Source organism: Pelodiscus sinensis, chromosome 2, assembly GCF_049634645.1.
Source record: "Pelodiscus sinensis isolate JC-2024 chromosome 2, ASM4963464v1, whole genome shotgun sequence".
NCBI classification, from domain to species: Eukaryota; Metazoa; Chordata; order Testudines; family Trionychidae; genus Pelodiscus; species Pelodiscus sinensis.
Window position 1 is genome coordinate 48,660,262 of NC_134712.1, and position 12,015 is coordinate 48,672,276.

At 46.0% G+C, this 12,015-nt stretch overlaps 1 protein-coding gene across 1 annotated transcript; it reads right to left on the minus strand.

The window, feature by feature from the left end:
* Positions 1-2,248: 2,248 nt before the first annotated feature.
* On the minus strand, positions 2,249-11,061 carry LOC102447294 (fatty acid-binding protein 5). The gene is made up of 4 exons (XM_006135283.4): positions 10,906-11,061; positions 4,723-4,895; positions 3,073-3,174; positions 2,249-2,500 (listed from the first exon to the last, which is right to left on the minus strand). The coding sequence occupies exons 1-4, from the start codon at positions 10,973-10,975 to the stop codon at positions 2,450-2,452; spliced, it is 396 nt and encodes a 131-aa protein (XP_006135345.2). The 5' UTR covers positions 10,976-11,061; the 3' UTR covers positions 2,249-2,449.
* Positions 11,062-12,015: the final 954 nt, after the last annotated feature.

Here is a 12,015-nt window from a genome sequence, read left to right on the forward strand (position 1 = left end):
TAAGTCGGGGACTGCCTGTAGTAACCCCCTCCTCACAAGAGGAACAGATGTTCCCTGACAGACATAGAATCTGTTTTTTCCATTCAAATTAAAGGTGAACAATTTAAGTGTTACATGGTGTTGATAGTGTACAACAAAGTAATAGAGCAGCAATCCCACATAAGAAATCCTGATTTTTTCCTAGATTCCAAAGGCAGAAGGAAATTGTGATCAGCTGGTCTGACCTGCAAAATGCATGCAATAGAATTCTCAAAGTAATTCCTACAGCATCAGAGTGGGGGGGGGGGGGGGGGGGGCGGAGTAAAAAAAAAAATCAATATCACTTCTAAATTTGATTTAAGAATCCTTATGGGGTGGAATTCACCAAGACTTTGAGTAAACTGTCCCACTGGTTAATTACTCGTTTAAAATGTATGCTTTATTTGCAGTCTGAATTTGTCTAGCTTCAATTTCCAGGCATAGACTATAATCAAATCACACCTTAATCATCTGTTAAGAAAGCGCATCACCTAATAAGCCTTGTTAGTCCTATTTTTTGTTTGAGTTCCTTCAACATAGCTAAGGCACATTTTCCAATCCTTTAGTCGTTCCTGGTGCCCATCTCTGAACTCCTCCACTTAACATCTTTCGGTTATGTCCAGACTGGCCAGTTTTTCCCAGAAAGTCAGCCACTTTTCCAGAATGGCTTGCCAGCTGTCTACACTGGCTGCTTGAATTGCCGCAAAAGCACTGACCATCTCATGTAAGATTGTCAGTGTTTTTGTGGAAATACTATGCTGCTCCTGTTTGGGCAAAAGTCCTTTTGTGCAAAAGGGCCAGTGTAGACAGCTCAGATTTGTTTTCCACAAAAGAGCCCCGATTGGGGTTTTGCGGAAAAGCACGTCTAGATTGGCATGGACGCTTTTCCGCAAAAGTGCTTTTGTGGAAAAGCGTCTGTGCCAATCTAGACGCTTTGTTCCAAAAATGCTTTTAATGGAAAACTTTTCCGTTAAAAGCATTTTTGGAAAATCATGCCAGTCTAGATGTAGCCTTCTTGTGTTGTGGAAAGAAGAACTGGATACTGTATTCCAGCAGTGGCTGCACCAGTGCCAAGAAGGGAGGTAGAATAGCCTCTACTCCTCACAATTGCCCTGTTTACTCAGCCAAAAATTACATTAGTCTTTTGGAAACACCCTTGCCCCGGTGTGATTATCTACCTCAACTTAGTTGGGGTGATTATCTACCACAACTTCATGGATTCCTGGGATAGAGAGGTGATGGGAGGATTCTTTTTTGGGTTTGGATGTATGCAGGTTATAATGAACCATATTAGAAACCCAAGCCACCACATACATTTGCTTTGCACCCAGCTTATCAAGTAACCCACAGTACTTTGTATTAGCCACCTTTTCCTCTTTGTTATTTACCACTCCAATTTGGTCATCCTCAAACTATATTGCTGGATTTTGTTTTCTTCCAGGTCATTGATAATACTGATTTTAGGCTCTCCGTAGCCATTAAGGCCTCCTTTCAACAAAACACTTCAGCACTCACTGGAGTTCATAGCTTATACAGGCAGTCCCCGGGTTACGTACAAGATAGGGATTGTAGGTTTGTTCTTAAGTTGAATTTGTATGTAAGTCGGAACTGGTAGGGGAAACTCTCACCAAACATTTCTCCAGAGCTCAGTTTTATTCTCCCACACCTCACTTCCCTCAGTCCTTTATTCTCAAGCTGAGGTGTCTGCTGAGAAAAGCCGCTCCATGTCTCCCTGGTCTGCTGGGGGGAAGCAGCTAGTGCGGGGTTGCCTCACCCCATTTGTAAGTAGGGATCCGATGCAAGTCGGATCCATGTAACCCGGGGACTGCCTGTACATTAAAACGTCAATAGAGGTAAGTACCAGGTTATAGTGTACTCTCACCAGAAAGCAACCTGAAGGGAAACTTCAACTGTTTCAAAACAGATGGGCATATTCTCTCAGTTTAACTCTGACTTTGCTTTAAGATTATGCCTATGGCAGTTAGAAAAATTTTGCATCATAATGGTTGTTCCACTTGATACAATTGTATTGCCTCTGTTATCAATGAAATATGAATAGGTGAACCAAAATGCAGTCTGCTGTTAACTGTACCTTGCCATTCTAGTGAGATGATAGCCCCATCATCTGTGATGTAATACTTGTTTTAGGCTCTCCTGTGTAACCAGTTAGCTTTCATAAAATCTTCACCTAAAGAAAACCTTTAGTATTCCACTATATTGACAATGCCACTTCATGTATCTGAAAGTTTTATTTAACATCCACAACTGTTCAGAATAGTTACATCATGACTGAAATGGACTGCTTAGCTGTGTGCAATCCTATTGAAATACTACCAAACTGTGAAGAGTCAAAACTGGAGAGTAGAGGAGCTTTGTTTGCAAAACTGAGGTCGTTTGTAGCACGCTCCAACCCAGGATGGAGACAATGTCTTCATGCTTTCCGATAGACTCTCGTACACTTACAACCATTCATGTCGCATACCTAGAAAACAAGACAGTAGTTCAGTAGTATATAGGCTAAATCACTGTAGACTACAGCTTCAGAGGGGTAGCCAAGTTAGTCTGTAACAGCAAAAAACCAACACCACCAAAAACCTTAGTCTGTAAAGTGCTACTAGACTACCAAAATACATAGGTGGTGTGCTGAGGACAGGGTAGCATAGTCAAGTTGGATTCCTGCATGGGGATCTTAGTGTATAGTTGTTTAAACAATTGGATTAACCACCAATTGGGGCCAGGAGAGCACTGGGTGCTGAGCCCGCCCACCCCTCCAGGAGCATTTTAGTAACTAAATTTTTTGCAGCTACAGGCAGTCCCCCAGTTATGTACAAGATAAGAACAAACCTACAGTCCTTAAGTTGAATCTGTAAGTAAGTCGGAACTGGCGTCCAGATTCAGCCGCTGCTGAAACTGATCAGCGGCTGATTCCAGGAAGTCAGATCCGCGTAACTCAGGGACTGCCTGTATCCAATTACTAAAAAAAATTTAATATCCCTATTCCTGCTATTGTTTACAGTCCTGAAATACTTGATCAGAAAGGAGGCATGCACTCACCACAATCAGTTTCCCATCCTCTATCTTCCGTGTTATTGTGGACTGCTTGCCATCCCACTCCTGGAGCTGAGTCAATGTGTTATCATTTAAAGTGACAAGGGTCTGAAAAGAGATGCAGGACTTCAATACTTAGTCTTTGACTGGAAGGGATACATCCCCTTCTCCCCCTCCCCCCCCCCCCCACACTTTACTTCAAGGCCCTACTGAAGTCAATGGTAAAACTCCCATTGACTTCAGCGGGGCCAGGATTCCACTCACTTTCTTGTGACTCCTGTTCTCATTACTTGGCTACTTTAGTCACTACTTTGGCACACTTGCACATGAAAGAAGGATTCAACAGCATGCACTGTTTAAGTGGACATGACTTGCTTCACATACCAAGTTGATCTTGTCATTACATGTGCCTTGGCTTTTTGTAGCATTTAGGTCTCAACCTTGCACTTGACAGATGCCAATACAGAGATGAGGCCTGGGAGAGTTGTGGCAAGTGGCCAGCATTCCCACAAGCAAATAGACCTGGGAGAATCCTGTGAAGACGGCATAATCGTCCCTCACTTAGCCACCTCTTTCCATGGATAGGCCTTTTAAATCAGTCAAGTTGGAACCTACTTGCACTTTCTGTAAAGTTAGGGAAATATGGTGTCGGAATCACATTTAACTTAATCAGACAGAGACATTAAATAAAGGTGTGACACTGCATCAGATTAGTTGTAGGAGTCCCATAAAGTCAAGCTTTTTTTGGACTTAATGTCAATGAACGTGAAATTTGGCCTTGGGCACTTTTTGACATCCCTAATCCAGACCCATAGTTAACTATGATCAATCAATAAGCCTGGGATTAATCAATCTTGTCAACTACACACATTTCTCCCCACCTTGCTGCCTCTATTACAGGCAGTAAAAGTAGGGGGGCAGTGCCTGTGAGCAGCTGGCTTTAAGCAAGTGCCCCATGAACACCAGATCTGCCAGCTTCCGCATCTCCTCACTGCTGATAGTGGCAGCAGCACAGGTGGTGAGGGAGGCAGGCTAGAGCTGATGAATGCTGAGAGCCAGCTCTCAAGCAGGCTCAGCAGACCCACCTGTCCCTCCTCCACTGCCTCCTACAGAGGCAGCAAAGAGGGGCAGGCAGGAGCCAGTGCTGGGGGGAAGGCTACCAGCTCTGCAGTGCCACCACCCCTCCCCGCTGCAGCTATCAGAGGTGGCAGTGTGTGGGAAGAAGGAACAGGGGAAGCTGCTCCAAAGCAGCCTCTCTGCAGCCGCTCAGGCTCACTGCAGCCAGAGTAAGTGCTGCTGCTATGGATGCTGTCGGGAGTGGAGCAGCCAAACTCATTGCAGACAGAGGCCACTGCCGTGGACCAGCCTGTCCGTGGGGAGCTCTGAGACTCCATGGACAGAGGCTGCTGTCACCCCATGGTGCTGCCTCTGTATCAAAGGCAGAAGAATGGGACAGCAAGCAGCCTGTCTACACGGGGATTTCAATGGTGGTTTGATGACTGGGGCACCAATCCACCAACAGAGCAGAGTACTATTTAACATAAAAAAGGGGGAAACAAACTGGGTTCATGTTCATAAACAGCATTTATATCTGCAAGCCAACCACTTTAGTGGACTGTGTTCATTCACTAATAAATAAACAAAACTTGTACTAACCTGAACTTTCCTGCCATCTAATGTATTTTCCTCACATTTCTCATCCAGCTTGAAGCTCAATTGTGAAGATTTTAAGGGGCTGTCTGTTTTTATGGTGATTGTATCTCCATCTTTGCTGATCGTTACATCAGGTTTGGCCATGCTCCCCATTTTCCTCAGGGCCATACCCACACCTAGAGGGCAAGAGCAAGCGTCTATCAGAAGGGATACAAAACCATAAGCCCAGAGAGAATCCCTTTTAGTTATCCAGAATGAGAGAAGAGAAATTCATTGTGCAGACCCATTTGTCCTGAATACTTGTAGTTCCCAATTGAATCCGTCTCCCCCTATGACCTGCAGGTCTCCTGATGAGCAGTATCTGAGTTTGCACAAATAGATGTGCAAGGTGGAAAAGGGGAAATACTTGTAAAGTAGAGTTAAAGTTGGACACAATCTACTTGTAAGTGAACTGTTTTAAAAAAGCCTCCTGTTGACTAACCTGCAACATTAATCCACTTCTACATGTACACACATTTAAAACAAACTTATGGATTTTTTGTCAAACTTGCCTACAAATACCCAACTGTCAGACATGCGTGTAAAAGATGCAATGCACGTTGTCAGACCAGTGTCAAGAGTATTAAAGCCTCCCAAAACTAAAAGACTTCATCATCCCCCCCCTCCAAAAAAAAAAAAAAAGATCAATTCTACAGAAAGATCATAGAAAAAAGTGATCTTTGGAGCAGGACTTGAAAGTCAGTGAATTAGGACTTCAGTACACTGTTAGAATAATTATCGAGATCCCTTCATCAAAAGATACCTTGCCTCCAATCCCTTCTTGATTAATCCAGTGACTCACTAGCTTCAGTGCTTCACCCACCTCAACTCACTGAACAGGTGCTGGGATTTGGGGTTACTCAAGAATTGTGTAATGCTGGCCTTGATATAGCAGCTCTTAACCATCCATTTAAGCTGCATTCAACAGCAAATCGTAAGCCAGCACAGATCTCTAGGTCCTAGGATGACATTCTTTATACAAGAATTAAGTATCTGCATTCTGTAGTAGCTGTACTTTGAAATAGTACAATTGATTAACTGATAAGCAAAAGCTTATATGTTAATGCTATAGATGACATGCATTTCCCCCTCCCACCCCACCCTTTGCCAATACAGTTTTTAGCAGGCTGGCCAGCAGCCCAGCTTGCACTGGGTCCCGGACCTACACTTTAAATGCAGAGCTGCAGCAGGGATATTAGGAGCCACGCAGGCAGGCTCATTCTGGGTCCAGGAAGCTCAGACCTCTCCCCACTGGACAGGGGCTGCCCAGGGACTATAGCCTAGTCAGCTAACCAATAAGAATTGATGATGTTTTATTAATTAACCGATATTTAACATCCTACTTTGAATAATCTTAAAGTGCCCCCCCCCCCCCCGACAGGGTAGTATACTAATATGAAGCCAATAGGGGCAACTTAGATGTATGCCCTTAAGCATCGGAGCTTAGGGGTGAAGCAGGGAAAAAGGACTCTCAAGCCCAAAAGCTGCCACCAGGCATGGCCAAGAGAAAGGGGCCCCTCCTCACCATCCCTAGCAAGGCAACACCCAAGTCACCCTGAGCCTCAACTTGAGTCCTCCTCTCCAGCCCTGATCATCCTCATGCCCAGCCCGAAGCCTGTATCCCTGGGGTGGGAAACCTGAAGCCCATCAGGGTTCTCAGTGTGGCCCAAGACATTTGCTTCACTGTGGCCCATGCTTGGGGTTGCCAGAGTTTCCTGGTTTCCATCCACAGTCTCCCCCCCCCCCCCCCCCCACCAGTACAAGTGACACTTCACATGCCCTGGCCTGATGAACATGAGGTGCATGTTGATTGCACACAACATTGACCGAGAGCTGTGCATTCCAACTGCATCCAACCAAAGCACCACTACAGTTGCATCATGGCACATCATGCAAATACTAGGTACGCAACTGCTGTTTGCAAAACTACCCTAACCCAGTAGGCCATCTTGGTTACAACAATCTTGCAGCCCACTGAGAGAGGGCTACTCATGCAGCCCACTCACTGCCCATCAGTGCAGTACCCTGACACTAGCCCAGAGTCTGGGTCCCCCTCCTGCACACCAGCCCCTAGACCTGACTCTTCACCTGCATTACAAACCTTCAGCCCCACCCCCGAGCCTTGCCCCAGCCCTGAGTCCCCTCAGACTCAGAACCCTTGACCCCACTCCTGCCACACAAGTTATGTGCACTACAATGAAAGTGATGTGTCACACATCCCCTCCATATTAGTGCATCCCACTCAGGAATGGGAAAAACATTAATGAATGCCACTGTGATGAGATAGGAATCCAGAACAGAAAGGCTTGGACCAACAATGACATTGTAATGCTCAATGTGGCAACACCTAGGGAAAAAAATTCAAAGAAACATGCTACAATCCACCAAGCCTGAGTGAAGCACCTAACGGGATTCCTCCTATTCAGTGTGCTTCAGGAGCAACCCTTGAAACTGCAAGCTCTGGCCTACAAACTGTGGCATGTTGGGAGAACTTCCTGGTTCCTGCCTCTGCGCTTCTGTCCCTTCCCCCACCCAGCACAGACTGAGCTGGGAGCATGTAGGGTTGCCAGGTGTCTGGTTTTGAACTGAACAGTCCAGTATTTAAGCTCTGTTCAGGAAACAAAATGAGAAAATATAGAGGTCTAGTATTTTCTAAATAAGATGTAATGTAGATTGTGATGTAATGTCAAGTGTCCAGTATTTTTGTTGAAACCATCTGGCAACCCTAGGAGCATGCAGTACATGAGGGGGAAAAATCTCGTTCCCCTGGGGTACAGAGCCCCCAGAAGTGTCCGAGGCCGGAGATCAAATCAAATCAGTGAGGCAGGAGAGAAATCTAGAAGGGAAAACTTTATTATGCATGCATGCAGGCTGGCAGCCGTAGCAGTCAGCCCTGAGTTACAGGTTTTTTGATCCTTTATACAGAATGCTTAGACAGTTCAGTTGTGGATTGTTATTCTTTAACATATCAAAGTCTCAGCAGAAGTACTCTGAGACTTCTGTTCACCCCAGGAGTGCTAGAAGAAAGTTTTACAAAACAAAATACAGGACTATGTAGCACTTTAAAGACTAACAAGATGGTGCTAAAGTGCTACATAGTCCTGTATTTTGTTTCAGCTACACCAGACTAACACGGCTACATCTCTATCACTATTTTACAAAACAAAGGCACATGAGAATGTGGAGTGAGTGGTCTTACAAGGCAAACTGTGACAAAGATAAGAGTATACATGATAATTTGTGACAGACTAGGAGTATCCATGAATTTGAGATAGGCATTTGTAAGGGTCTTTGATTAGAGTTAATTTGATTTCACTCTGATACAGGGAGAGAGGTCTGGAAGACTTTTAACCCTTACAGCAGTTTTCTTTTAGAGAGTTTTGATTTCCTCCAGTGTCCCCCCTTAGACACAATTGGAGTTATTTGATTTTTCTCCCACATATGCAAGCAGAAAAGAGGCTGCTGAACTGTAATCCTGTTCTAGGTTCCTTAGCGAATAAGGCCTGTTCCTGGTGATTTGCCTGAGTGGATTTGGTCTGAAGTGCACACAGAGTACACAAAAGAGCCTCAGGACTAGTCTCCCAGGGTTGTGGGAAGCCAAAAAGCTTCCTCTGTGTTGAATAACCTAATACTGAGCAGGAGGGGCTACAAATGCATGGAGCAAGAGGAGCCTTCAAATGGTAGCTACAAAAGCCAACATGACAGATCAGAAGCCACTTAAGTTAGCCATTGGGAGATGCTAAAGTAGTGTGTGTGTGTGTGTTGTGTGCTAAGCCCCTCCCCTTCTATAGATACAGGCTTCCAAATGTGAGCTGCAAGGAGATTCCTATATTTGCTTAGCAATAGTGATCCATTAGCAGAAAGCCACCACCTGGAATCAAGCAGCTCCAGCACCTGTTTCTTGTAGGAAAGAGTAAAATGTTTGCTTTGCTGCTGCCTATGAAATAGCTGAAGGAGCTGCCTGCTTAATTTTAGCTCTGTAGTTAAGGCACTTGCTTAGGATGTGGAAGATATAGGTTCAGTTCCCTGCTACCTAAGAAGGGCAGGGGAAAATAATTGAATTGAACAGTGGTAGCCCATTTCTCAAGAAAGCACTCACCTGACCTAGCTCTGTGTCTAGTTTGGCTCCTTCAGTCTCCTGGTGAAGCTGCTCTGCTATGGATCAATAATGAAAGTGATTGGGGGAAGGGAACTGGCCATAGCTATCCCACATAGGTGCGCCAACTACTGGAGTACAGAATCATTTCCTCTCTGGTGCAATGACTATTTATACTCAGTGAAAGACACTGGGAGCAGCACAAAGAGAAAAGACTCGGTAGCCCAATGGCTAAGGCCCCAATCTAGTAGGCAGGAGACCCCAGGGCCCAGTCCCCTCACTCCAATCACTCTAATGTATCCACAAGGAAGCAGCTTCAACAGAGAAGATGGAAAGAATTCCATATCCAAATAGCCCATCACTCATCTCGAAAACATGACCTCAAAAGATTCAAAACCCATAAAGGAAAATTAGGAGGATCCCAACATTTTTAACTAATCTCAGGATTTTGGGGAGTGGAGACTCCCTTGTGTTTCTCAACAGTTGGGGCTGGCAAGTCTTGTAAGCTTAAAGTGGGAGGAAGTTTACAAGAAATAAGACACTTGTAGCACTAGCAGGTCACTTTCTATGCAACTGGAACAGTTAAGGAATATGTGTACAATATATCACTGAAAAGATTCTGACCTAGTTGTAAAATGTATCCCAGTAGCAGCTGTATGAATATAACCCCTTCTAATAATTGGTTGTCAAACAAATTCATGTAAGAGCATAAGTTTAATAGAAAATAGGAAGAAGCTGATAATTGTGGATTTCCAACACAAATCACTCAGCATGTCATCATTTGCCCACCTGCACTAAACACTATTCACTGTCATTTAACTAAAAGCATGCCACTGTGCACACACATTTACAATCTTACTGAAGTGTTAATAAAGAGAACTGTGATTGTAGTCCCTTTCAATCCAGTGTATTCTGATTTTGAAGATTTAATACAAAACATAGTTCTGTCCACCAGATAATAGGCAGGCTACTGTGTTTACTGTATTACAATAAGAAAGTCAAGGTGATTATACCATGCAGTCCCAATCTGCTCTCACTCCCACTGCTGTGAATCTAGAGGAAGTCCAGTTACCTCAGTGGAACTGGGAGCAGATTATGGTCCAGTGGTTTAGAAAGACAGCAAGTTACTTCAGTGGAACTGGGAGCAGATTATGGTCCAGTGGTTTAGAAAGACAGCAAGCTACAAAGATTACAAATGCCTCACAGCAAATGCCTTGTTTGGGCAATGAAGGCAGATGACAGTTGTACCCAACTCAGGTGCAGTATAATGAAGATTCATGCATTGTCTCTTTACTGGAGTTTGTTTTCCTCTCTAGTCCCTTAACTCCAGAGCAGGGCCAAAGTCAGTCCAAGATGTCCACTCTCCAGGAGAGCACGCTGTGCCCAGAAGTGGTTGGTTTAGCCAACAGGGACAGATGTTCTTGCTGTTCTACCCACAGCTCCATGTCGCATGGCTGCTTTTATGTTGAGTCCGTGGGCATGGTCTCCTTTCGTTTAGCACACGTAGCCCTATGCTGCGTCCGAAACCGCATCCCATTGTCCTGGTCTCCGATCAGCCTAGCCCAGCCGACTCCTAGCACCTGACACTGAAACGCCCCCCGCAGAATTTGGGCAGAGCAGCCAAGGAGTTAAAGAAGCCAGGCACAAAAGCTGTAGCTCCTAGAAGAGCTAGTAGAGTGGAGTCCAAGGAAGGGGCAGCTTAACTCGTATCTCCTCGCCCGCACAAACCCATATTTACAGACGCAAATACATTCTCACACACGCATATCCCAGCACGGGGAGCGCGTTTTCCTTACAGCGAGCAGCAGCAATAAAGTTTAGGGAGATAGTCTCAGAAATCAGAGCCCAACAAACTTCATTCCCCCTCGCCCAAACGTAACAGACAGAGAAGCCCTGAATGTTTGGGGGATGGGGGGAGTTATACCTTTATTTCCCACCCCATAGCAGAAACACGGAGCCCCAGCCCCCAGCCTGCCCACCTTCCCCTCCCTCAGCCGGCGAGGCAGGATCTGTATCCCACGCGCGCTCTCTGCCCGCGCAAGCTTCCTTACCTAGTTCTTTCATATACTCGTCAAAGCCCTCGCTGGAGACGAGGCTCCACTTGCCTATAAAACAGTCCATGCTACAGTGCTGGCGGCTTGGCGCAGAGGCGTCCCGACGCTGGAGGAGTGTGCGAGCTTGTAAAGAGAGCCCCGCCGCCAGAGGCGCCTTTATGCAGCTGCCCCGCACGTGGGCTGCTGGAGGGCGCCAATGGAGAGAGGCAACGTCAGGGCTTGGCTCGCGGAGCCGGAGCGGGTGGGGTTCACACCGCTGCCTGTCCCGGGGCGCTGGGCGAGGTGTCGCGCAGTCAGCGCCTGCAAGCTGCGACCTGCTGCAGCGCAGCGTCGGCGTTTCGGGCGCGAGCCAAGTGCTGTGGCTGCTGGAGCCCGACGGGAACGTGCAGGTGCTCAGGGTTTAACAGCGCCGCTCCCCCCCTCCGGACAGCTGCACCTCTAAACGCCTCCCTTCCTCGCCCCGCCGGGGAAAGGTACCGCTGACCCACCTGCAGCCCGCTGGAGCCTGCCAGGTTTTGTAACCAAGCCCCCAGAGGGACCCTCCGCTCTCACCGGAGTGAACAAGTCCCTGTTAGTCTGTAACTGTAACTTTTAAAACAACAGTAGTCCTGTGGCACCTTAGGTATATGTGCAGTAGCATGAGCTTTCATGGGCAAAACCCACTTCATCTGAAAACATGAGCCCACAATTCAAAGGGCTCCAACATTTTAAAATTCAGTCTCAAGATTTGGGTGGGGGCTCCTTTGTTATTTTTGAACATTTGAGGTTGGCAATCCAAATGAACTTAAACTGGAAGGAAGTTTACAAGAAAGAAAATACTGATCAGGTGGGTTTTACCCATGAAAGCTCCTGATATATATTTTTGTTAGTCTCTAAGATGCCACAGGACCACACATTGCTTTTAGAATGAACAAGTGCAACTGCAGATGCTGCACACAGGCACGCATCCAGACCCTGATGCAGCAAAAACCTTGATCCAGCACCTGCATCCTGATGGATCAAGGTAAATCTTGGCCCCAAGCTAGTGACTAACTAGCTGCTCTTGCTGCACTGCAAGCGTTTGAACCATTGTGCATTTCTGGCAAAAAGAGTCTAGCTCATGGATCC

What these genes read in the sequence shown, in the direction of transcription:
- LOC102447294 (XM_006135283.4), bottom strand. Translation starts at nt 10,975, where the DNA reads ATGGACTGTTTTATAGGCAAGTGGAGCCTCGTCTCCAGCGAGGGCTTT. An exon ending in CGAGTATATGAAAGAACTAG is followed by an intron (nt 4,896 to 10,905) that starts GTAAGGAAGCTT and finishes CTTGCCCTCTAG; the next exon opens with GTGTGGGTATGGCCCTGAGG. An exon ending in TAGATGGCAGGAAAGTTCAG is followed by an intron (nt 3,175 to 4,722) that starts GTTAGTACAAGT and finishes ATCTCTTTTCAG; the next exon opens with ACCCTTGTCACTTTAAATGA.